The 27485-nt window shown below is 43.3% G+C and overlaps 1 protein-coding gene across 1 annotated transcript in view; it reads right to left on the reverse strand.

Moving 5' to 3' along the window:
- Positions 1-10593: 10593 nt before the first annotated feature.
- CLNK (cytokine dependent hematopoietic cell linker) overlaps positions 10594-27485 on the reverse strand; it is a 145199-nt gene continuing 128307 nt past the window's right edge. The window contains exons 14-16 of the mRNA XM_077280156.1: positions 23892-23969; positions 13133-13288; positions 10594-11841 (exon numbers count right to left, since the gene is read on the reverse strand). Of these exons, the coding sequence (XP_077136271.1) occupies positions 11689-11841; positions 13133-13288; positions 23892-23969 (387 nt within the window). The 3' untranslated portion in view covers positions 10594-11688. The remainder of the gene's footprint in view (positions 11842-13132; positions 13289-23891; positions 23970-27485) is intronic.

Consider the following 27485-nt stretch of genomic DNA (forward strand, 5'->3'; position numbering starts at 1 on the left):
GATAGCAAACGACACAGGAAGATCCAGGCGAAAGGATACAGGATTAAGAATTTCCAATATCTTGTAAGGACCAATAAAACGAGGTTTAAATTTGGGAGAGGAAACCTTCATAGGAACAAAGCGGGAAGAAAGCCACACCAAATCCCCAACACGTAGTCGGGGACCCACACCGCGGCGGCGGTTGGCAAAGCGCTGAGCCCTCTCCTGTGACAACTTCAAGTTGTCCACCACAAGATTCCAGATCCGCTGCAACCTATCCACCACAGAATCCACCCCAGGGCAGTCAGAAGGTTCCACATGACCCGAAGAAAAACGAGGGTGGAAACCAGAGTTGCAGAAAAACGGCGAAACCAAGGTGGCGGAACTAGCCCGATTATTAAGGGCAAACTCAGCTAGCGGCAAGAAGGTCACCCAATCGTCCTGATCAGCAGAGACAAAACACCTCAAATAAGCCTCCAAAGTCTGATTAGTTCGCTCCGTCTGTCCATTAGTCTGAGGATGGAAAGCAGACGAAAACGACAAGTCAATGCCCATCCTACTACAAAAGGATCGCCAGAATCTGGAAACGAACTGGGATCCTCTGTCTGACACAATATTCTCAGGGATGCCGTGCAAACGAACCACGTTCTGGAAAAACACAGGAACCAGATCGGAAGAGGAAGGCAGTTTAGACAAAGGAACCAAATGGACCATCTTGGAGAAGCGATCACATATCACCCAGATAACAGACATGCCCTGAGACACCGGAAGATCAGAAATGAAATCCATGGAGATATGTGTCCAAGGTCTCTTAGGGACAGGCAAGGGCAAGAGCAACCCGCTGGCACGAGAACAGCAAGGCTTAGCTCGAGCACAAGTCCCACAGGACTGTACAAATGACCGCACATCCCTAGACAAGGAAGGCCACCAAAAGGATCTGGCCACCAGATCTCTGGTGCCAAAAATTCCTGGGTGACCTGCCAACACCGAGGAATGAACCTCGGAAATGACTCTGCTGGTCCACTTATCAGGCACAAACAGTCTGTCAGGTGGACAAGAATCAGGCCTATCAGCCTGAAATCTCTGCAACACACGTCGCAGATCAGGAGAAATAGCTGACAAGATAATACCATCCTTAAGAATACCAACAGGTTCAGCGACTCCAGGAGCATCAGGCACAAAGCTCCTGGAAAGAGCATCGGCCTTCACATTCTTTGAACCTGGTAAATACGAGACAACAAAGTCAAAATGGGAGAAAAACAATGACCAGCGGGCCTGTCTAGGATTCAGGCGTTTAGCAGACTCGAGATACATCAGATTCTTGTGATCAGTCAAGACCACCACACGATGCTTAGCACCCTCGAGCCAATGACGCCACTCCTCAAATGCCCATTTCATGGCCAACAACTCCCGATTGCCCACATCATAATTTCGCTCCGCAGGCGAAAACTTCCTAGAGAAAAAGGCGCAAGGTCTCATAACAGAGCAACCAGGGCCTCTCTGCGACAAAACGGCCCCTGCTCCAATCTCTGAAGCATCCACCTCAACTTGAAAGGGAAGCGAGACATCAGGCTGGCACAAAACAGGCGCCGAAGTAAACCGACGTTTCAACTCCCGGAAAGCCTCCACGGCAGCAGGAGCCCAATTAACCACATCGGAGCCCTTCTTGGTCATATCCGTCAAAGGTTTCACAATGCTAGAAAAGTTAGCGATAAAACGACGGTAGAAGTTAGCGAAACCCAAGAACTTCTGAAGACTCTTAACTGACGAGGGCTGAGTCCAATCAAGAATAGCTCGGACCTTGACTGGGTCCATCTCCACAGCAGAAGGGGAAAAAATGAACCCCAAAAAGGGAACCTTCTGTACACCAAAAAGACACTTTGAGCCCTTGACAAACAAAGAATTTTCACGCAAAATTTTAAAGACCATCCTGACCTGCTCCACATGCGAGTCCCAATTATCAGAAAAAAACAGAATATCATCCAGATAAACGATCAGAAATTTATCCAGATAGTTCCGGAAAATGTCATGCATAAAGGACTGAAAAACTGAAGGGGCATTAGAGAGCCCAAAAGGCATCACCAAGTACTCAAAATGACCTTCGGGCGTATTGAATGCGGTTTTCCATTCATCCCCTTGCTTAATGCGCACAAGGTTGTACGCACCACGAAGGTCTATCTTGGTAAACCACTTGGCACCTTTAATCCGGGCAAACAAGTCAGACAACAGCGGCAAAGGATACTGAAATTTGACAGTGATCTTATTTAAAAGCCGATAGTCAATACAAGGCCTCAAAGATCCGTCCTTTTTAGCCACAAAAAAGAATCCCGCACCAAGAGGGGAAGAAGACGGACGGATGTGTCCTTTCTCCAGAGACTCCTTGATATATGAACGCATAGCGGTATGTTCAGGTATCGACAGATTAAACAGTCCTCCCTTAGGAAATTTACTGCCTGGAATCAAATCTATTGCACAGTCACATTCCCTATGAGGAGGCAATGCACTGGACCTGGACTCGCTAAAGACATCCTGATAATCAGACAAGTACTCTGGAACTTCCGCAGGCGTAGAAGAAGCAATAGACACAGGCAGGGAATCCTCATGAATACCACGACAGCCCCAACTAGACATTGACATAGCCTTCCAGTCAAGGACTGGATTATGGGTCTGTAACCATGGCAGCCCCAAAACAACCAAATCATGCATTTTATGTAGAACGAGAAAACGTATCACCTCGCGGTGTTCAGGAGTCATGCACATGGTAACCTGTGTCCAATACTGCGGCTTATTTTCTGCCAATGGCGTAGCATCAATACCCCTAAGAGGGATAGGATTTTCTAATGGTTCAAGAATAAAACCACAGTGCTTAGCAAATGAGAGATCCATAAGACTCAGGGCAGCACCTGAATCTACAAACGCCATGACAGGATAAGATGACAGTGAGCAAATCAAAGTTACAGACAGAATAAACTTAGGATGCAAATTACCAACGGTGACAGGACTAACAACCTTAGATATACGTTTAGAGCATGCTGAGATAACGTGTAGAATCACCACAGTAGTAGCACAAGCCATTCTGGCGTCTATGAATTTTCCTCTCATTTCTAGTCAGGATTCTATCACATTGCATCAAATCAGGTGTCCGTTCAGACAACACCATGAGGGAATTTGCGGTTTTTCTATCACATTGCATCACATCAGGTGTCTGTTCAGACAACAACATGAGGGAATTTGCGGTTTTGCGCTCCGCAACCGCCGGTCAATTTGAATAGCCAGGGACATGGTATCATTCAGACCTGTGGGAATGGGAAAACCCACCATAACATTCTTAATGGCCTCAGAAAGGCCATTTCTAAAATTAGCGGCCAGTGCACACTTGTTCCAATGTGTCAGCACGGACCATTTCCGAAATTTTTTGCAATACACCTCAGCCTTGTCCTGGCCCTGAGACATAGCCAGCAAGGCTTTCTCTGCCTGAATCTCAAGATTGGGTTCCTCATAAAGTAAACCGAGCGCCAGAAAAAACGCATCAATATCAGCCAATGCCGGATCTCCTGGCGCCAACGAAAAAGCCCAATCCTGAGGGTCACCCCGTAAGAATGAAATAACAATTTTTACTTGTTGAGCAGAGTCTCCAGACGAACAAGGTTTCAGGGACAAAAATAATTTACAATTATTCCTGAAATTCCTAAACTTAAATCGGTCTCCTGAAAACAGTTCAGGAATCGGAATCTTGGGTTCAGACCTAGGATTTCTGGTAACATAATCTTGTATACCCTGCAAACGAGCGGCAAGCTGGTCCACACTTGTAATCAAGGTCTGGACATTCATGTCTGCAGCAAGCTTAAGCCACTCTGAGGTAAAGGGGAAAAAAAAAAAAAAATGAGAAAGGGAAAAAAAAACCTCAAAATTTTCTTTCTTATAATCCCACTTCTGCAATGCATTAAACATTTAATACTGGCCTGGCATACTGTTATGACCCCAGTGGACAGGGTCTCAGAGGAACGTGTAAGTCTGCAAGATACAAAAATCCAGCTCATAGGGCTGTGGTAACTGGGTTGACCAAATAGCTACTCCTAACGCCAACACTAGAAGTAGCCGGGGATCATGCCTACGGTGATCGCTAGATGACTCGCGCCAGCCGGAGAATCTAACTACCCCTAGGAGAAGAAAACAAAGACCTCTCTTGCCTCCAGAGAAAGGGACCCCAAAGCAAGATACAAGCCCCCCACAAATAATAACGGTGAGGTAAGAGGAAATGACAAACACAGAAATGAACCAGGTTCAGCAAAGAGAGGCCAGCTTACTAATAGCAGAATATAGCAAGATAACTTATCTGGTCAACAAAAACCCTATAAAAATCCACGCTGGAGATTCAAGAACCCCCGAACCGTCTAACGGTCCGGGGGGAGAACACCAGCCCCCTAGAGCTTCCAGCAAAGGTCAGGATACAGATAGGAACAAGCTGGACAAAAATACCAAACAAAACAAAAGCAAAAAGCAAAGAAGCAGACTTAGCTTGAAAAACAGGAACCAGGATCAGAGGACAAGAGCACAACAGATTAGCTCTGATTTCAACGATGCCAGGCATTGAACTGAAGGTCCAGGGAGCTTATATAGCAACGCCCCTGAACTAACGGCCCAGGTGAGGATATAGGAAAAGACAGACGCTCCAGAGTCAAATCACTAATGACCACTAGAGGGAGCAAAAAGCAAAATCACAACAGAAACCCCCCCAAAGTGACCCCATTTTGGAAACTAGACCCCCCATGGAACTTATCTAGATGTGTAGTGAGAACTTTGAATGCCCAAGTGCATCACAGAAGTTTATAATGCAGAGTCGTGAAAATAAAAAATATATTTTTTTTAACAATAAAGATTTTTTAGCCCCCAAGTTTTTATTTTCACAAGGGTAACAAGAGAAATTGGACCCCAAAAGTTGTTGTCCAATTTGTCCTGAGTATGCTGGTACCCCATATGTGGGGGTAAACCACTGCTTGGGCGCACGGCAGAGCTCGGAAGGGAAGGAGCGCCATTTTGGAATGCAGACTTTGATAGAATTGTCTGCGGGCGTTATGTTGCGTTTGCAGACCCCTAATGTACCTAAACAGTAGAAACTCCCAACAAGTGACCCCATTTTGGAAAATAGACCCCCCAAGGAACTTATCTAGATATGTGGTGAGAACTTTGAATGCCCAAGTGCTTCACAGAAGTTTATAATGCATAGTAGTGAAAATAAAAAATATTTTTTTTTCCCACAGAAAATATTTTTTTAGCCCCCAAATTTTTATTTTCACAAGGGTAACAAGACAAATTGGACCCCAAAAGTTGTTGTCCAATTTGTCCTGAGTATGCTGGTACCCAATATGTGGGGGTAAACCACTGTTTGGGCGCACGGCAGAGCTCGGAAGAGAAGGAGCGCCATTTTGGAATTCAGACTTTGATAGAATTGTCTGTGGGTGTTATGTTGCATTTGCAGAGCCCCTGATGTACCTAAACAGTAGAAACCCCCCACAAGTGACCAAATTTTGGAAACTAGACCCCCACGGAACTTATCTAGATATGTGGTGAGAACTTTGAATGCTCAAGTGCTTCACAGAAGTTTATAATGCAGAGTAGTGAAAATAAAAAAATATTTTTTTTCCCACAAAAAAGATTTTTAGCCCCAAGTTTTTATTTTCACAAGGGTAACAGGAGAAATTGGACCCCAAAAGTTGTTGTCCAATTTATCCCGAGTACGCTGATGCCCCATATGTAGGGGTAAACCACTGTTTGGGCGCACGGCAGAGCTCAGAAGGGAGGGAGCACCATTTGACTTTTTTAGCGCAAAATTGGCTGTCATGTTTGGAGACCCCCCTGATGTACCTAAACAGTGGAAACCCCCAAATTATAACTCCAACCCTAACTCCAACACACCCCTAACCCTAATCTTAACCCGATCCATAATCCTAATCACAACCCTAACGATAATCACAACCCTAACCCCAAAACAGCCCTAATCTCAACCCTAACCATAACCCTAATCAAAACCCTAAATCCAACACACCCCTAACCCTAATCCCAAACGTAACCCTAATCCCAACCCTAATCCAAACCCTAATCCCAACTCTAACCCAAACTTTAGCCCCAACCCTAACCCTAACTTTAGCCCCAACCCTAACCATAACTTTAGCCCCGTCGTCACAAAAAAAGTTCAATGTAACCTTTTTTTTGTATGTCGCGTCCGCCATTTCCGCGCATGCGTGGCCGTAACTCTGCCCACTCCTCCCCAGGACATAGACTGGGCAGCGGATGCGTTGAAAAACTGCATCCGCTGCCCACGTTGTGCACAATTTTCACAACGTGCGTCGGTACGTCGGGCCGACGCATTGCGACCGCCCCGTACCGACGCAAGTGTGATGGAAACCTAAGGCTACTTTCACACTAGCGTCGTACTCGGCCCATCGCAGTGCGCCGGGCCGACGTACCGACGCTAGCGTTGTAAGCGCCGCACAACGGGTGCAGCGGATGCTGTTTTTTCAACGCATCCGCTGCCCCATTGTGAGGGGAGGCGGGGGCGGAGTTCCGGCCGCGCATGCGCGGTCGGAAATGGCGCACACGTCGCACAAAAAAGTTACATGTAGCTTTTTTTGTGCCGACGGTCCGCCAAAGCACGACGCATCCGTCGCAATGCGTCGCTAATGCAAGCCAATGGAGAAAAAACGCATCCTGCAAGCACTTTTGCAGGATGCGTTTTTTCTCCGACGCATTGCGACGGAAGCCAAAAAACGCTAGTGTGAAAGTAGCCTAACCCTAGCCCTAACCCTAACCCTAAATTTAACCCCAACCCTAGCCCTAACCCTAACTCTAGCCCTAACCCTAACTCTAACCCTAACCCTAACTCTAACCCTAACCCTAACCCTAATTTTAGCCCCAACTCGTCTTCTCCTGCCGGCCGGCAGATGGCAGCAGATGGCGGGCGCACTGCGCATGCGCCCGCCATAAGGAAAAAGCCGGCTGGCAGGAGAAGACAGAAGAGGACCCAGGGACACCGGGTGAGTATGTTAGGGTCCCCGAATCCCCCTATTTCTCTGTCCTCTGATGTGCGATCACATCAGAGGACAGAGAATTACAGATCGCTTTTTTTTTTTTTTGCGGTCGCCGGTAAACTGTTAATTACCGGCGATCGCAAAACAGTGCACCGACCCCGATCATGTTCTTTGGGGTCTCGGCTACCCCCGGCAGCCGAGACCCCAAAGATCTTCCGGGTGCCGGGCGGCGGGCGTACTGCGTGTGCGCCCGCCATTTTTTCCTGGAAAAAAGATGGCGGCGCCCATGGGGACCCACGAAGAGCACCGAGGGAGATAGGTGAGTATTGGGGGGCTACCGGAGGCCATCGGGGACCCTATTTCTCTGTCCTCCGATGTGCGATCACATCGGAGGACAGAGAAATTAAACGGCACATCGCGTTTTGTTTTTTTTTGTTGCGACCGCCGGTAAACGGTTAATTACCGGCGATCGCAACTCGGGGGTCGGTAAAAAAACCCCGAATCATGTTCTCTGGGGTCTCGGCTACCCTCGGCAACCGAGACCCCAGAGAAAATCCGACTCTGGGGGGCGCTATTCACTTTTTCCACAGCGACGTTAATTAACGGCGCTGTGGTTTAAGTACCCTTAGCGGCCGCCGTTAAAAGGCGTATCGGCGGTCGTTAAGGGGTTAAACCACACAACAGAGATCGAACCTGTTTCAATATCTCGCATCCATTCAGCCAACAAAACTCATATACTGGAATTAATAATAATAATAATAATAATAATCTTTATTTATATAGCGCCAACATATTCCACAGCGCTTTACAGTTTAACAGTTTCAAACACAACAGTCATATGTAACAACGTTAACAATACGGTAATAAAGCAAAAATAAGACAAAATAAGACGACCCTGCTCGTGAGAGCTTACAATCTACAATGAGGTGGGGAGATACAAAGTACAGGTGTGTATTTACAATGATGTACAGTATTTACAGTGATGGTCCAGCCACTCCAATATTGTAACAGCTCAATTAAAATCTGTATATCAAATTGTTTACCAAAAAGGTATTTTTTTTTAATGGAGAATGGCAGGATAAGAATTTGTGAGTTTGATATACCGTAACTTTTTTTCCTTTTGGTCTTCAAAGAAGTACCTGGTGATTCTGAATTAGAAAATCAGCTTACCAGCTTATTCAGTCACAGTTGTAGCAGCCAGAACGTTCTCATGTTTATGTAGCTTCATGATATCTGGCTGTTTGTCTGTAAGGTCGTGTTCACACACAGCATAAATACTGTGGGGTTTTTTTCTGCAGGTGTCTGCACAATTACAATCTTTTCTGGTTATTGCCTTACTGCTACTTTTTTTTTTTAATCCTTTTCCCCTTATTTGATGCGTTTCTGGTGCAGATGTGAAGCTGTGTTTTAAGTGTTTTTTTTATAGTACGGAAAGGCTGTGATTTTGCACTTAAAAAAGTAACTGCAGTTTTTTAAATGCATTTCTTCTAGGCTCCACATAGAAACATATAGAGAAAAAAAGTGCTAAAACTACACAGTTCAGTGGCGTCTTTAGAGATATGGGAGCGTAGTTTTCATTCAATCACATCCACTTTGCTTGGACAGTTAAACACAGCAGAATTTCAACTGAAAACACAGCATTTATGATACATGTGAATACAAGCTAAATGTCTAAGCAAAGTGAATGTACGTTCATGAAAACTCCACTCTTGGTGTGTCTATAGACTGTCACGCCTCTGTTATCTGGTGTCCCGGAACCAGGGGTTCCTTCCCTGTCCCTAACGCTAAGGAGCACCCATTAAAGATTTACAATAGTTTGCTTTTGCCTCTCTGCATTTTAGAAGCCATAAAAAAGTTTTTTGTTTTATATTGTTGATTTTGCACTTCTTATTAAAATCTTTTGTTATTAATCTATGTATGTTTTGAAGGAATGCATATACATTTCCTCTGTTAAATTCTTTTTTTTTTACTTTTTTTTTTTTTTAATTCTTACAATTGAAATATATCCCTTAAGGCAGGGGTGGAGAACGCAAGGCCAGGGGATGGTACAGTCCTCAACCTTTTATCCGGCCTTCCCTGGCAGAATATCAGAGACCGCAGTGCTTGAGCTTCTGGCCCATTAATTTCTTTTTGCTCTGTGAGCATGCTCACGCAGTGTTCATTACTGAACACTGAGGAGCGTGCAATGAAAGATTATGTCCTGACACTAATGCCAGCGTCAGGATGTAATTTGTTTGTGGAGTTAGCTTGTCATTTGTACGGCCCCCGAAGGATGGTGTAAATAACCATGGCCCTTGGCAGAAAAGAAAATCCCCACCCCTGCCTTAACCCCTTTCTGACCTCGGACGGGAGAGTACGTCCGAGGTCAGAACCCCCGCTTTGATGCAGGGCTCCGGCGGTGAGCCCGCATCAAAGCCAGGACATGTCTACTGTTTTGAACAGCTGACATGTGCCCACAATAGGCACAGGCAGAATCGTGATCCGGAAAAGTTTGGAATTTTTTTTCACCACTTAGATAAAAAATAAACTAGTCATGTTTGGTGTCTATGAACTCGTACTGACCTGGAGAATCATAATGGCAGGTCAGTTTTAGCATTTAGTGAACCTAGCAAAAAAAGCCAAGCAAAAAACAAGTGTGGGACTGCACTTTTTTTGTAATTTCACCACACTTGGAATTTTTTCCCCGTTTTTTAGTACACGACATGCTAAAACCAATGATGTCGTTCAAACGTACAACTCGTCCCACAAAAAATAAGCCCTCACATGGCCATATTGATGGAAAAATATCAAAACATCAAGATGAAGAAATCCTGGATCCGCAAGGACTTTTCTACCCCTGTGTCATCTTGGGGAGACTAAAAGCTTGATGATGTTTGGAAATCACCTCACCAACCGTTTTAAAAAACTGGCGAAATTGATGCCACTTAAGTGGTGTCTATGGCCGAATTTTTGGAAAAAATGGAGACTCTTTTTGGAGTCCGCTTGCTGTGTTTTACATGACGTTGCCATTGTCAATTCCAGGTGGGTGGGGTCGTCTGCAGAGTTGTTTACTCATACTATGGCCTGGGATTCGGAGGCTGCTCCAAAGCTTCAGTGTCTGCTACTCGGCAGAATACCCCACCCATGAAGCAAGCTACACCGCCTTCTTTCTTTCTCAATCTAACCCCTCGGCTCTGGGGTGTCCACTCTCCCTCCAGCTCTCTCCTTCTCACAGGGGGACTACCGCGTGTTTTCACACTGTGGCGGTTTCTTTTGGGCCCAGGCATAAGAAGTCGTCGAGGTAATGGTTAATATGTGCCCCCTTAGAAACGTCCATGACCACCCATTCGAGGAAGCAACTAAACGCCTCAAATAGTGAGCAGGATATGGAGCACCCCATGGGCAAACGTAGTATGCTCCTTCACAGAAGCAGCCCATTGGGAGGACACTATTCGGAGGCACAGGTAGTAACCGGAACGCCCCCTCAATGTCTGTTTTGGCCATTAGGGTGCCCCTTCCCAACTTCTTGACCCGCATGATTGCCTTGTCAAAGGAGGTACAGTACATAGTACTGTACTTGGTTCCGTTGTCGTTTACTGACCTGCCCCTTGGATATGACAAATGGTGGATTAGTCTGAATGTATTGGGTTCCTTTTTTGGCACAACTGCCAACAGGGTTACCACTATGTCTTCTAAGGAAAGTGTTCTGAATGGACCCGCCGCCATTCTACCCAAAGATATTTTTTTAAAAATTTTTTTCACGATGTCTGGGTGTTGGTAGCCTGCCATCACACTAGCAGTTTTTGGTCAGTATTTTACATTTTACAGGAGTGGAACAAATAGAGAAAAATGTATAACAGAAACACGTCACCACTCTTGCATTTATCACCCACTCCTGGTTTTGGCTTACAAATACTGATGTAAAATACTGACCAAATACTGCTAGTGTGACGGCAGCCGTAGGGTGATTTTAGATTTTTACCCCAGCCTTTCTTGATTTTAGAAGGGCATGACATGCCAATTTCTGTCTCCTCCTCCTTTTACTCCTCCACCTTTTCTTTTCGCATGACTATATGTAGTTGTGACTTTTCCATGTGTTTGTTGTGTCTTCTGAGCAGTTTGTCAGCTTTTGGACACCTTTTAAGGTGTTTTCTATGTGTATTCTCTATGTCTTTTCTAACCATTGGTTTCAATGGGGTTCGACGAACATTCGTCGAACACGCCCCAATTCACCGAACTGAACTCAAACACTAGGGGGGGGGGTGGCTCGACACTAATTAGCACTTCAATGTTCTAAGTGTTTCAGGATTTTAGGTGCACTTATGCATCTTTTAGAGATTTTTTTTTATTTTTTTTCATGACAACTTATCAAAAAAACACATTTAAATTATCAATGATACATGTCTACATCTGCAATCACTGAACTCTGAAAGGATGATAATTAGTCATCCTAATAATAATCTGTATGACTTTCTCCAGCTTCAAAATAACCACAGACGCAACAAATTTTTCTTAAGGATCAGGGCTAAAAAGTGATCAATTTTTATGAACTGTTCATGAATTTCTGGATGGTTGGCCACTCTGGTACAGGAGTAAGTCATCTTACCAATCTGTCTCTAACTGGAATAAATGGTGCCAGCTTAGGAAAAAAATATGTAGAGCCAGTCCATGGTCTGATTTGAAAATGTATACCATGGGTAAGTTAAAGAGATTGTGATGATTTTATACGGCTCATGATTGGTGGTCGAGTCAGAAGACATTGGTGTCCTTGAAAATGACTTTTGTCCCTTCCATCAAAAAGCAGTAGAGGAAAACTTTTATGGAATTCAACAATGTCCTCCACGGAATTAAATTTCTGAAACAAAAAAAATTGCTCAATTAGAAATGTAAAGGGGCTGTCGTGGCAAAATTTTAATTTTGCCAGTGACTTGGCATATTAAAAAATAAAGCAATAATAACCCACCAGCACCTGCCTGGATTCAGCGTGGGCCACCTTGTGATCTGTGTTTACGGTGGAAGCAGACATCACTGTTACAGAAGAAGGACCGCTGTGGCACGTGATTAGCTAACGTGGTCAGGTGACTCCAGGAGCGCGTCATCTGTGATGTAAGTGATGATGCCTTGCTGAAGTCAGTTGACCATGGCAGCCAATCACAGACTGCAGCGATCCTACTGCTGGATCGGTGGCATGTCCTTTCCGGAGCACCATGCCCTGGATCCACGTAAGTGCCAGTAGGGGAGTATTGCTTTCTTTCTTATTTTGTAATACACAAAGCCACCAATAAAATGTTAGTTTTTCCAGGACAAACACTTTTATGGTGAAACAATTCAATCAACAGTTTATTTCTTTAGTATCACATCAGATCTTTCTTCCGAGTTTATGAATTATGATAGCTTGTGTTTTATTAAAGTATGCGTAATTTTGAGAGGATATGGACTCAATAAGTACAATTATGCCTTTAAAAAGATGATTTAATACTTATGTAATAAAATTAAAAATTGTATTTGTCTTATTTGTATTTTTTGCGCACTTGTGAACATAACCTTATCTCTGCTGACTCCTGCACAAGACCACTAGATTTGTACAAGCATTCATGTGGGTTTAAAAGGAATCTAAGAGCAGCATGGTGTTGGGGGGCAAGACCCTCATTCCAGCGATGTGTCACTTACTGGGCTGCTTTCTGCAGCTTTGATGAAATCTCTATTTTATTTGCTACAGATCTAGCAGTTCTGAGGCCTGTATAACCCCACTCACACCACTGATTGGCAGCTTTCTGTTCACAGCCAGAAACTGACCAATCAGTGGGGGGGGGGGGGCATGGCTGGCCTACCAGGCAGTAGGTCAAGTAGTCCTCTATTGATTATCTCCTGCTGATAAAATAATGGTTTTCTAAAACTTACACTAAGCAGATGAATAAGTGACACATGACTTGAATCAGGGTCTCTGCTTGTACATCATGCTGCTCTCTGATTAAGTAGCAAAAATCTGCTGACGGATATACTAAATCTTCATTACCTACAATATAGGAATTAATTTGTAGCTAAGGGGCTCTGTTCTATATATTTGCATTGGGGCACAATAATACTAGCCTTGTAGAAGATGAATAATGAGACCTAAGGTAAGACCCCTGGGATTAATTGCTTACGTAGTTTCCTCTGCGTCCGGTGCCCAGCGCATATTGCTGACAGTCTTCCAGGTAACGTATCTTGATGTGATACACTTTATTATCATGGTAGACTGATAAAACATAGGGCTCGTTAGAAGTTCTGTGACTGTTGTCCCTCACCAGGAATGTCCCATCCTGCAACAACAAAGCAATGTATTTCTCACAAGTTATCTAGTGCACATCAGGATATTTGTCTTATGGCAGTTAAAGGGAACCTGTCACCCCCAATCGAAGGTGAGCTAAGCCCAACGGCATCAGGGGCTTATCTACAGCATTCTGTAATGCTGTAGATAAGCCCCCGATGTAACCTGAAAGATGAGAAAAAGAGGTTAGATTATACTCACCCAGCTTAGCTCACCTTCGATTTTGGGGGTGACAGGTTCCCTTTAAGGAAGCATGAAGTACTTGGCGAGTGCTAGCATTACACAGCCAAGAAGTAATGACCAGAGGAAACAATTGTAAAAAAAATGAAAGAGAAAAAAACCTGATTTCTCCTTAACAGTTTAATAGTCATGGATTGAGATGAGCAAATCTTTTGAAATTTGAATTCACCGACTTAGCTGAATTTTTCCCCTAAATTTAGATTAACGGAGAATAAATTTACGTTAATATTAATACTGGAAACTTGTAATTGCTCGTAAAATACATATGGAGAGAGGATCCAGCCAACCATAAGAGCTTACACTCTACGATAAAGAGAGAGAGAGACACCCGCCAACCATAAATTAAGCAAATTCTTGATTCAAACATGACGCCATCTGTAAAAAAGATGAAGTTGAAAAATGAATGGCTTCTGCAAATGGATAATGATCCTAAACATGTCAAAATCCACAATAGACGACCTCAGAAGGCGCAAGCTGAAGGTTTTACAATGGCCCTCACAGTCCACGGTTCTCAACATCATTGAAAATCTGTGACTAGACCTCAAAATAACAGTGCATGCAAGACGACCCAGGAATCTCACAGAACTGGAAGAATTTTCCAAGGAAGAAAGAATGAAAATCCCTCAAACAAGAATTGAAAGACTCTTGTCTGGCTTCAAAATGTGTTTCCAAGCTGTGATACTTGCAAAAGTGGAGGCTACTAGATACTAACCATGTAGAGTGCCTAAACTTTTGCATCATCCCATGTTCCTTTTTGTACTTTTTAAGGTATAAAAAATAAAAATCTAAATTTTCTTTGTCTAAAACACAAAGGAAATGTGTCATCTTTAACTTTAGGCCCTTTAGAGATCATTGCTTCTTCAATTTGCTCAACTGTTCACAATAACAGTAATTTTGACCAGGGGTGCCCAAACTTTTACATGCCACTGTAGGGGAAAAATCACAGATCACCTCCATCTGTACAATGACTTTTTCCTGATGTAGAAGTCAGTCTTTTTCTGCCTATACCCATGTGGCTGCAGAACAGAATGGAAGGTATGAGTACAGTACTAGGCTTAGTTGTCAATGTCCAACTTAATTTTTTTGTTGCAGGGAACTAGTCTGAATGCCGTATGTGGAGTCGGCAAGGAGTTCTTCCCCTAAGGTCTCAAGCATATGAACATATTTTTGATCTAAGCGCGATCCAGCAAAGCATCGGATCTCACTCAGACCAAAGTTATTCTATGGGGCTGTGCACATGTCCAAACTTTTTCTGCGGCTCGGTCCAGGGAGAAAAGCACATCGTGCCCAAGATGGATCTGACATTCAGATCGCACTCAAACATGTAAGTCAATGAGTTCTCGGAAAAAAAAAATCAGATTCCGCTCAGATGACTTCTGGCTGCTGTCCGATTCTCATGGATTGACAGAGTGGAGAAGACGGAGGAAATTTTTTTTCCATCTTCTACTAATCTGAGAAAATCAGATGACACTGTGCAGATACTCTGATCAGAGTGTGATTAGCATAATCGACGCATATCGCTCGGCTGAGAGATAATACGTGTCGTGTAATAACTATATAAAAAAATTCTAAAAAATACATTTTGCATAGAAACAAAATTAAAACAATACAAAACATTTATTTGGAAAGACTCATTCCCTTTATGAATAGTCCTAGTCATAAGAGTCTAGTTGGCTGTTCCATGCATGATTGCTTGTATCTGATCATTGAGGTGTACCTTCCCAAAGAGTCACATTTTATCATGGTTATATTGATCTAAAAGTGTGGTAAGAGCTAATCAATCATTACGGTAAATATATTAAATGTAAACTGCATTATTACCATATAGAAAAGGCTTAAAAAATGGCGTTGCTTAGCACATAATTTGGCCAATTTATATATGTGCGTCCGGCATGACAAGACAACTTGTCACGTCCTATTTTATCAAACATACATCTTCACGGCCAAAAGCCTACAAATTAAAAAAATAAAAGTAACATCCAACATGAATGGAAAAACAACTTAAGGCCTCATTCACACATCATTGGTGTGAGTTTCGTTAGTGTTTTTTTTTAATTTCAGTGTGGTCGGTGCGTCAGTTTTTACCATCTGAGTTTGGTGAAAGTTTGATCATTTTTTCTCAGATGAAAAACCAAAAAGTTTCTTCTATCTTTTCCTATGTAGCAGTCCATGAAAAATGGACAACACACAGATGGCATCCGAGTCTAGACCCATAAACTAGCATTGCCAAGTTTTACCCAACACTCGGTTCAATATTGGACATATTTCCATGATTTTAAGCAAAGCACTTGAACCTCAAAAATTAACAGACAAGTGAACAGCCCCATAGACTTTTATACGTGCTTGTGCTACCCATAAAAAAACATGGATAGCACTCATACGAGAAAAACTGATAGCCCTAAGGCCATGTTCACATGTTGCATTTTTGCAAAACCTGCTCTCTTGCAGTAAAGCTGCTTACAAAACTAGGTTTTGCTCTTGTATTTTTCAGGATCCTAAAGTTCAGCTTTGCTTCCACACAGTCGTATGAACACAGGTCACCAGTGCAAGACGTATGGGAAACCATCCATTTGTGGCAAAAGGGCAATTTGATCAAATTATTTAGCTGAAAAGTTTTTTTATGTATGAAAAAAATATTGACTATTCTAAACAAAAAAAGTTCTTATGAGTCCGTAAAAAAATACACAATTACAAATGTCACAGCGTGGGGAGATGAATTGGTGGGGAATAGTTTACCTATGACATTGGTAGTAGATTGAGTTTGTAGGACGCTCTTTACTTTCAAACTTTGGCAAGCCCTTGAGTTGATCATGTATTGTTCAATCTCACACCTTGGTCAGCCAATCTTAACTTTTCACATATCACTAATTTAATAATTTAATTAAACTCTAGTAATCCTAACTGACATTCTTCTAAGGAGAGGAGGCCAATACATTTTTTTTTTTCACACTTCGGAATAATCAGAAAAATAAATGGGTTTCAAAAACTGCTGTACCTGCTTTTTTCACTAAAAATGTGGAAAAACCTGATAACTGCATTCTTTGGTGCGTTTTCGCACTTACCCATTGCTTTCCATGGGTGAAAAAAACGCCGAAAGAAGTGACATGCTGCAGTTTTCAAAAACACAGCAGTTTTCCAATTCAGTCAGGAAAAAAAAAACAATGTGTGTGCATGAGATTTCTGAAAATTTCATAACTTTTGCTGGTCCTGTAAAATGCAGCAAAGAACGCAACTTGGCTTGACAAATGACAATGCAGGTCTGGAACATGTTGCCTGGCAGCGCAGCAGATATGTATTGTTTGCCTTTTTAATGTTTTGTGCTGTTGTGATCAACCATTTTTGTGCCTTTTATGCTACTGGATCAATAAAAAATGTTTTCAAGATGTGAGTGCCAGCTATTGTTTGGACTATTACTATTACTGAAGTATTTTGCAGCGCACGTGGACAGGTGAGTTCATTGCTCATTTTTTATATTTACCACCTACAAATGTATACTATAAAGAAACAAAAACTGTCAAGCACCTCCTAACAGAATGAAACAAGCATGAACAAGTTCTAACTGCTGTGCCTGCAGTAAATAAAATTGTGCTTGAAGGTTTTTGAACCATTAAAAAAAAAATAATATTTCTGTACAAAAGACCTAAAAGTGAATAAGTAAAACACATTTTATAAAATACAGCTCTGGCAAAAATTAAGAGACCACTGCACAGTTTTATAAAAATTAGCTTCTTATTTAATGAAGGAAAGTATAAAATAAACCCTGCTGTGGTGTTCACAATCCTCTTGCAATAGGACAAGCTGGATGGCAAAAGAAGTGCTAGTAATATCCCAAAAGTAATAGGAATGAAAAAATTATTATCATTATTATTATACATTTTTATAGCGCCATTTATTCCATGGTGCTTTACATGTAAAAAGGGGGCAAATATAGACAAAATACATTAAACATGAGCAAAAAACAAGGTACACAGGTACATAAGGAGGGAGGACCCTGTCCACGAGAGCTCACAGTCTGCAGGGGATGGGTGAGGATACACTAGGAGAGGGTAGAGCTGGTTGTGTGGCGGTTCAGTAGGTTGAGGATCACTGCAGGCTGTAGGCTTGTCGGAAGAGGTGAGTCTTCAGGTTCTTTTTGAAGGTTTCTATGGTAGGCAAGGGTCTGATGTGTTGGGGTAGAGAGTTCCAGAGTAGGGGGGATGCACAGGAGAATCCTTGGATGCAGTTTTGGGAAGAAGAGATAAGAGGGGAGTAGAGAAGGAGATCTTGAGAGGATTGGAGGTTGCATGTAGGTAAGTACTGGGAGACCATGTCACAGATGTATGGAGGAAACAGGTTGTGGATGGCTTTGTATGTCATTGTAAGGGTTTTGAACTGGAGTCTCTGGGCGATAGGAAGCCAGTGAAGGGCCTGGCAGAGAGGAGAGGCTGGGGAATAGAGGGGAGACAGGTAGATTAGTCGGGCAGCAGAGTGTAGGATGGATTGGAGTGGTGCCAGAGTGCTAGAGGGGAGGCCAGAGAGTAGGAGGTTGCAGTAGTCAAGCCAGGAGATGATAAGGGCATGCACTAGTGTTTTTGTGGTGTCGCAGTCAAGGCGTAGAGATCATACTGCATACCATGGGATTCTATGAGCTGTCCCAGGCAGAAGGTGTAGATGGAGAAGGGTAGGGGTCGTAGAACAGAGCCTTGAGGAACACTGACAGACAAGGGGCGAGGTGAGGAGGTGGTGTGGGGGAGGGAGACACTGAATGTGCAGTCTGTCAGATATAACTTTTAACCATGCCAAAGGAGTTGAAAAGAAAAGTCTTGAGTGAGAAAAAGAAGGGCTCAATTCTGGCTTTACTAGCAGAGGGATACAGTGAGGGTCATGTTGCCTCCATCCTTAAAATTTCTAAGCTGGCAGTCCATTACAACAAGGTCAAGCAGCAAACATTGGGAACAACAAAGCTACAGACCGGAAGAGGGAGAAAATGACTCTCCACTGACCGGGAAGACTGTCTTCTTATTTGAATGTCACTCAGCAACCGCAGGATGACATCAAGTGACCTACAAAAGGAATGGCAAATGGCATCTGGGGTGAAGTGCATGACAAGAAATCTGCAAGCACTGCATTTTTTATTATTTTGAACACTTCTCATTTTGTGAAAATTAATACAAAAGTTAGTGCTTGGAAATTCGAAGACATGTTGTCAGTAGTTTATAGAATAAAATAGCAATTTACATTTTACTCAAAAATATACATATAAAGAGAAAAATCAGACAAACTGAAAATTTTGCAGTGGTCTCTAAATTTTTGCCAGAGCTGTATATTAGACTTAATGAATTATTTTCCTCCATAAACAAAAATGTGTGTCAAAAGTATATGAACTTATTTATTTATTTTACTCATTTATATTTACATACATTATCATTAGAGATGTGAGAACCAGAAGAAAAAAGCTTGGCGTCCATACTGACGCCAGGAAGTCCATGCTACTGTTTGAGTTCGGCCCACCGAACTCCGGGTGTTTCTCTCGCTATCATGTGTATGACAGTGCATCAAACACTGCCTCTGATTGACGGTAAAATCATTACCACCGGTCAGACAGCCGTGGTTACTATGCTGTCAAATGACAGCATGAGCCCACAGCTGTGATTGGAGGTAAAAAGTTTATCTACGGTCACTGGCATCGGCTGATGTGACTACTACTCTCAGCCTACACCTGCTGCAACTAATAACAGTGAGAGCAGGCAGTGGCTGATGGGAGTATGTGCTATAACTAAATCATTTTTAAAAAACTGCATGGGTTCCCCTGTACTTTTGATAACCAACTAGGCAAAACTGAAAGCTGTGGGCTGCAAACCTCATCTGTCAGCTTCAGCAATGTTGGTTATCAAGAATAGAGGGGTCCCTACACTGTTTTCTTCTACTTATTTAAATAGATAAAAAAACAGTGTGGGTTCCCCCTCATTTCTGACAACCAGCCAAGCTACAGCAGACAACTGTGGGCTGTTACTCTCAGGCTGGTAAGGGACTATGGATATTGCCCCCCTCCAGTCTAAAAATATCAGCTCGCAGCCACTCCAGAAAGGACACAGCTGTTAGATGCCTCAATTCTGGTGCTTTGCCTGGTTCTTCCCACTTGCCCTGTTGTGGTGGCAAGTGAGGTTCGTATTTCTTGGGTTGATGTCACTTATATAGTGTCCTATGACATCAAGCCCACAGCTTAGTAATGGAGAGGCGTCTTTGGGGGTGAAGTTATAGCACCGCAGCAGTGTACTTTTGATTGTCTCTTAATCCTAATCAGGAGATCAGCACAGGTTTCTGAAGCTTTACTTTCAAGTCCATAGGTTAAGTACCTTGTCCACTGGCTGAAGGGCATCTGGTCCTGTCTGCAGTTTTTTTTAGAACATCTGCAAGAAAGTTCCTAGATCCCCATCATTTTTTAAACAGGGAAATGCTCTAAACGGGGCCTGCTGATTCCCCTCTCCTCACAGATGTGGGAGAATTTAGTGAGTTCCAGCTGATTCCTTTCTGCATCATGATCTGCAGCTTCTTGCTCAGCTTTGACACCTTCTCTTATATTGTTATATTGTCATTAATTGGGTGCCCAGTTCTAGAGGACCAAGAAAGATAAATGTCCACATCCACAGTTGAACTGTTGGAATCCTCAGATAAGAGTTCAGCCTCTCAGCGAACTTCCATATCCAGAAGTTGGGCTATGTTCTCACTCACAGCTCACTCCTAGTCATGATCCTTCAGCAGGAGGGCTTTGATCAGATGCTTGTAACAACTCTGCTGGCATCACGGCATGGCCTCTCATCTCTCACACTATCTTAGGCTACGTTCACATTTGCGGTCGGCGCCGCAGCGTCGCCGCATGCGTCATGCGCCCCTATATTTAACATGGGGGCGCATGGACATGCGTCGCACTTGCGTTTTGCGCCGCATGCGTCCCTGCGGTGCCCGCGTCCGGGCGCAGAGGACGCAGCAAGTTGCATTTTTGCTGCGTCCAAAATCAATGAAAAAAAGGACACATGCGGCGCAAAACTCAGCGTTGTGCATGCGTTTTGCTGCGTTTTTGTTTGCGTTGTGCGTTGCGGCGCCGACGCTGCGGCGCACAACGCAAATGTGTACATAGCCTTACCCACTGCTCCAGGTCATGTTGCAGTTTCTGTTTCTTGCCAGCGCCATATTCTGTGTCTCTGCTTTCTGCATGCTTCCTAGCTGTGTGTATAGGGGGCGGCGCCTGAACTCTCTGGTTCTTATAGGAATCAGGTGCACATGTCTAATCTGTTCCTGACCAATTACCAAGAGGCCTCCAGTATGTAGTACAGCTCCACCCAGTGGTCTGCGCCTGTGCAATGTGTTAGCTCAGTTAGTGTTTAGCTTCTGAGTTTGCCAGGCCTTGCTCTGTGTTACTCCCTCTCTGGAGGCTTTTCTCTGTGCTATTGCCTTGGTCTTGTTGTCCGCCCTCCAGGAAGCAGAATATCCTGGTCCCTGTGTCTTTGTCCTTGTTTCTTGTCTTGTTCCATTTCCTTGTCTGAACTTAGTCTTATCTCGGTCACCTTGTCTGTGGCTTCCTTCCCTGCTGTATCTTTCCTCGTGTTCTCAGTCTGCTTACACTCCGCACTCTTGCGGCTCTGCCTGCTCTGTACCTTTGTGGCTTTACCTCTGCTCCGCACTCCTGCGGTTCTGCTCTGCTCTGCTGCTGCAGTTATCCCTTGCTGCAGCTCCTCTCCACATTCCTTGTGGCTCCACTCTGCTTAGCTTCTGCTGTTGCAGGTATCCCTTGCGGGTGCTTCTCTCCACATTCCTTGCGGTTCCACTCTGCTTAGCTTCTGTTGCTACACTATCTCTTGCTGCTCTACCATTCCTATCCGCAGCCTTGCGGTTCTCTTCCTGTGTGAACAGGTCCCAACCTGTTCCTTTATTCTCCTTTCCTTCTGGCTTGTTTTTGTACCTGCATCTCCTGTGTGAACAGGTCCCAACCTGTTCCTTCATACCTCATTCCTTTCTGCTTGTTTCTTTTCCTGCACCTCCTGTGTGAACAGGTCCCTACCTGTTCCTTCATATTTCATATCTGTTCCTGCACCTCCAGTGTGAACAGGTCTCTACCTGTTCCTCCAAACTACGTATCCGTACCTGCACCTCCAGTGTGAACAGGTCCCTACCTGTTCCTTCATACACCACATCAACCAGTCCTGTGTTCTCTGCCGTGCCTTCCAATCCAGTGTTCCTGCCAGTCCTGCCGTGCCTTCCAGTCCTGTGTTCCTGCCATCCTAGTCAGTCCTGTGTTTCCTGCCGTCCCTGCCAGTCCTGTGTTCCTGCCAGCCCTGTGTTCTCTGCCGTGTCTCTGCCAGCCCTGTGTTCTCTGCCGTGTCTCTGCCAGCCCTGTGTTCTCTGCCTTGTCTCTGCCAGCCCTGTGTTCTCTGCTGTGTCTCTGCCAGCCCTGTGTCTCAGCCGTGCCAGCCTACTCATCTGAGTTTCAGCCGTGCTCTTCTGCCAGTCCTGCCTGATGCCTGCACCAATCCTCGTGTTCCTGTCTCCCAAGTGGGATCAGCAGCCACAGCCAGACACCACCCTGGAGCAGCACCTGGCAGCTGCCTGCTGCACAAGCCTGACCTCACCATCAGAGGCTCCAGTGAAAACCCAGGCAGCTGTCATAGTCACGCCCCTTCCAGGGTAGTCTGGTTTGTGGCACAGTGGGGCCACAAACCCCCCGAGCTCACGCCCACCAGTCAGGGTGCGAGCGTGACAATGCTTAGTTTTTGCCAATAATTAGAATATGGTACTTTTGACTTCATGTTGCACGGCAAGTACATCCTTGCTTTGATACCTATATGCAAAAGGCTACCATCTTCGTAGACATTGTGCAAAACTAAAGATAGAGAAAGCAAACAAGAGAAAGGGAGGAGACAAAGTTGTTTGCACTATATGAACTAAAATATTTTAAGCACTGAGTTTTGTCATTGGTGGATGTCAGCATTCTGCTTCCAGAATCATAGACTTTATCCAATTATCCAATCTCTTTAAAAAAATTATCCACCAATTTTATAATGACCACCTTCACTGAAGCTAGCATGACCTGTGGGTGTGACGGGGGTAACCACTAGAAGGTTCCCCGTGTTATTTTTTCTCCTATATATTGCTGTCTGCTGATAATTAGTCAGTGTCATGCAGGGGAAGAAGTACATGCCCACAATGATAAATCTCTTGTAACAACCCCTCGGAATTAACATAAATCATAACCTCAACTTTACAAGCTAATGTCTCTGCAATGGAGAGAGGAAATTTAAAAATAAAAACTACATTTTACATGCTTAAATTGGTGAGAGATCCTCTTTAGAATTGGAATTAAATTCTACTCAAATTTTTCAAAAGTCTAAATTCTATAAAATATGTATTTTTTTGTTATTCGCTTCCACGCAGATTCAGGAAAATGGCGTCTGCTGGCTGCCATTTTTATAAACTATAAAGCTTAAAAAAAAAAAACCATTCACATTCTTAACGACCACAGAAGATGCGACAAGGACCAGATAAGTGGTGACCGGAGAGGTGAGCATAAGTATTTTTTACATATTACATTTATTATCCTCTGGAGTGATCCCAGAACAAAATAAGGGACGTTAAATTTGCAGAAAATAGCTTCTCCTCAAATTGAATTTCCCAGGAATAACCACATGAAAAGACAAATTTGAAGTTTGCCTGATCTGCTCATCTCTAATCCTCTTTAATTCAACCACCTACCAATTAGCTACTGTACCCCTTAGAATATAAAGGGTACTGGTGGCCATCAAGCAGCTTCTCCATCCAATTGTTCCCTATTGTGGTAGATAAAAGGCCCTGAACAAGTTCACGATACCAATGTGGAAGAAAAATGAAAAGTGTAGAGAATGTACAAAGTATAAAGAAGCCAAGCTGTCATGATAAAATAGTGACATTTTGATAAGTTAGTCAAAACTGAAAAAATGTTAATTCATTAAGTTGCTTGTGCGTTACACCCCCCCCCCCCCCCCCAACCTGCCATTCTTGTCTTTCTTGTACTGCAGCCCCAGGCTCATGTAAGCAAAATGGGATGATTGCCAAAACCAGACACAGCTTGTAGTCAAAAGTTTTGTTGGACCCAGAATTTTTTTTTTTTTAGAATCCTAGACAACTCCCCAAGTCTTTATATTAAAATGTATTGGATAAATTAATTATAAAGTGTTTTGTAACTGGTTCCCACTTTTGAATTTCAGTTTCTTGGGAAGTTTAGATCTGTCCGAGTTACATTGGATAAAATGGCCATATGCAGTATACTGTACTGTCATCCTTATGTTATCTGAGATTCAATCCTAAAATATATTATGTGATGTATTACGATAATGCGCCCATACTTTGTTCTCTTGATATAAAACACGTTCTGCTTTACAGCGGTCGTATTCATTTAGGTACCATCTGTCCTTTTCTGGCAACTGTAAGAAAAACAAACAATATATTTAATATGGAGAGCTTTTTTTATATACAGTAAAATGGTAATGTAATCTATTTCTAATTTACAATCAGCTGTGTGGTTAGGTGAGAGGCTGCTCGGGGGTGGCGCTAGACCAGTCAGGTCGCTCCCTATAGTCCTCTTCAAACTACGGTAGGTTTTCTCTGAAATGCTGCAATGTTTTAGAGCAAAATATACCTGGCTGAAATTGATCCCGGAAGCATAAATTTAGAGATAGGTTCACTTGATGACAGCTGCTGATATCTAAATGGCATGATTGTCAGTCTACAGGTATATAAAGCGCCGACTCCCCTGCGGCATTGAACTATACCGGCATCTGCCGGTAAAGTTCAAAGCAAATGATGCATGAGAGAGCGTCACCTGTCCTGACGCTCCCTTTCCCATCATTCCCCACTCTGCCTCTGACACTGCGGGTGCGCGATGACGTCATCATGCACTCGCTGTGTCCCAGGCAGTGCAGCGGCAGCTGCCGAGACCGGAGCAGGGAGCAGCGTGGGCATGCTGAGAGGTGAGGAGTGTTTTTTCTTTTTTAACTATAACAGTGAGTACTGGACTATGGGGCCATTCTTGGGGGGAGGGGGGCTGTGCTGTATACTACATGTCTGTGCTATATTCTACGTGGGCCGTATTATATACTATGTGGGCTGTTATATGCTTCGTGGGCTATGTTATATACTACATGTCTGTGCTATATACTACATGGCTGTTCTATAAACTACGTGGGCCGTGTTATATACTACTGTCAGGACTCTGAACATTTTTTACCTTTTGTGCATTACTGCCCTTTTCCAACATGGCGTCTTTGGTCTCATGTGCACTTGTCTTCCTGCTACAAAACTCCACCCCAGCCTTCAGTCTGTGCTAAATTATTCTGCTTTGCATCCAGCTCCTGATTACTCCCTTGCCTTGCACCTGCACCTGCTCCTGTGAACCTGTGTTGGAGATCCTGCCACTCTGCTCTGAGTTCCTGCTGCATACACCAGTGTTCAGTAATCCTCCTTCATCTGCTGCTCGTGTTACTTCCATCTGCATTTGCTGGACATGTAAGCTGTTTCTGCTCTGCAATGCCTGAGACTATTAACCAGGCCTCCCTGGTTGAGCTAAGATATGATTTGAACTGCCTGGAGGAGTGTGTCTGTATGTAAAATCGACCTTAAAACCCATCCTGCGTGATAATATAGGTGAATCTAATGAAAATGTAGAGTCTATGTGGGTGGAGATAAGGGGAGGGGGGAAAAATAATAAATTACTGATAGGGGTTTGTTATAAATCTCCAAAAATAATGGAAGCAATGGAGAATATCCTTGTAAAGCAAATAGATGAAGCTGCGACTCAAGGAGAAGTCATTATTATGGGGGACTTCAACTACCCTGAAATAGATTGGGGAACAGAAACCTGCAGTTCCAGTAAAGGTAATCGGTTTTTGACAACTATGAGAGACAATTACCTTTCACAACTTGTTCAGGACCCAACAAGAAGGGAGGCACTGCTAGACCTAATATTAACCAACAGGCCAGACCGCATATCAAATATAAGGGTTGGGGGTTACTTGGGGAATAGTGATCACGAAATAATAAGTTTTCAGGTCTCCTTTAATAAGATGTGTAGTAGAGGGGTGACAAGGACACTAAACTTCAGGAGGGCAAATTTCCAACGGATGAGAGAGGATCTTGGTGCAATTAACTGGGACGATATCCTGAGGCATAAAAATACACAAAGAAAATGGGAGACGTTTCTTAGCATCCTGGATAGGACCTGTGCACAGTATATACCGTATGGGAATAAACATACTAGAAATAGGAGGAAACCAATATGGCTAAATAGAGCTGTAAGGGGCGCAATAAGTGACAAAAAGAAAGCATTTAGAGAATTCAAGGAAGTAGGTAGTGAGGAGGCATTAAATAAATACAAAAAATTAAATAAATTATGTAAAAAGCAAATCAAGGCAGCAAAGATTGAGACAGAGAGACTCATTGCTAGAGAGAGCAAAAATAACCCCAAAATATTCTTTAACTACATAAATAGTAAGAAACTAAAAAATGATAGTGTTGGCCCCCTTAAAAATAGTCTGGGTGAAATGGTGGATGAGGATGAGGAAAAAGCCAATATGCTAAATGACTTTTTTTCATCAGTATTTACAAAAGAAAATCCCATGGCAGCCAATATGACTAGTGATAATAATCCCCAATTTAATGTTACCTGCTTAACCCAGCAGGAAGTACGGCGGCGTCTAAAAATCACAAAAATTGACAAATCTCCGGGCCCGGATGGGATACACCCCCGAGTACTGCAGGAATTAAGTACAGTCATTGATAGACCATTATTTTTAATCTTTAAAGAGTCCATAATAACAGGGTCTGTACCACAGGACTGGCGTATAGCAAATGTGGTGCCAATATTCAAAAAGGGGACAAAAACTGAACTCGGAAATTATAGGCCAGTAAGTTTAACCTCTACTGTGGGTAAAATCCTGGAGGGCATTCTAAGGGATGCTATACTGGAGTATCTGAAGAGGAATAACCTCATGACCCAGTATCAGCACGGGTTTACTAGGGACCGATCATGTCAGACTAATTTGATCAGCTTCTATGAAGAGGTAAGTTCCGGTCTGGACCAAGGGAACCCAGTAGATGTAGTGTATATGGACTTTTCAAAAGCTTTTGATACAGTGCCACACAAAAGGTTGATACATAAAATGAGAATAATGGGGATAGGGGAAAATATGTGCAAGTGGGTTGAGAGTTGGCTCAGGGATAGGAAACAAAGGGTGGTTATTAATGGAGCACACTCGGACTGGGTCACGGTTAGTAGTGGGGTACCACAGGGGTCAGTATTGGGCCCTCTTCTTTTTAACATATTTATTAATGACCTTGTAGGGGGCATTCAGAGTAGAATTTCAATATTTGCAGATGACACTAAACTCTGCAGGGTAATCAACACAGGGGAGGACAATTTTATATTACAGGCTGATTTATGTAAACTAGAAGCTTGGGCTGATAAATGGCAAATGAGCTTTAATGGGGATAAATGTAAGGTCATGCACTTGGGTAGAAGTAATAAGATGTATAACTATGTGCTTAATTCTAAAACTCTGGGCAAAACCGTCAATGAAAAAGACCTGGGTGTATGGGTGGATGACAAACTCATATTCAGTGGCCAGTGTCAGGCAGCTGCTACAAAGGCAAATAAAATAATGGGATGCATTAAAAGAGGCATAGATGCTCATGAGGAGAACATAATTTTACCTCTATACAAGTCACTAGTTCGACCACACTTAGAATACTGTGCACAGTTCTGGTCTCCGGTGTATAAGAAAGACATAGCTGAACTGGAGCGGGTGCAGAGAAGAGCAACCAAGGTTATTAGAGGACTGGGGGGTCTGCAATACCAAGATAGGTTATTACACTTGGGGCTATTTAGTTTGGAAAAACGAAGACTAAGGGGTGATCTTATGTTAATGTATAAATATATGAGGGGA

This window comes from Ranitomeya variabilis, chromosome 1 (assembly GCF_051348905.1).
Source record: "Ranitomeya variabilis isolate aRanVar5 chromosome 1, aRanVar5.hap1, whole genome shotgun sequence".
Taxonomy (NCBI): Eukaryota; Metazoa; Chordata; class Amphibia; order Anura; family Dendrobatidae; genus Ranitomeya; species Ranitomeya variabilis.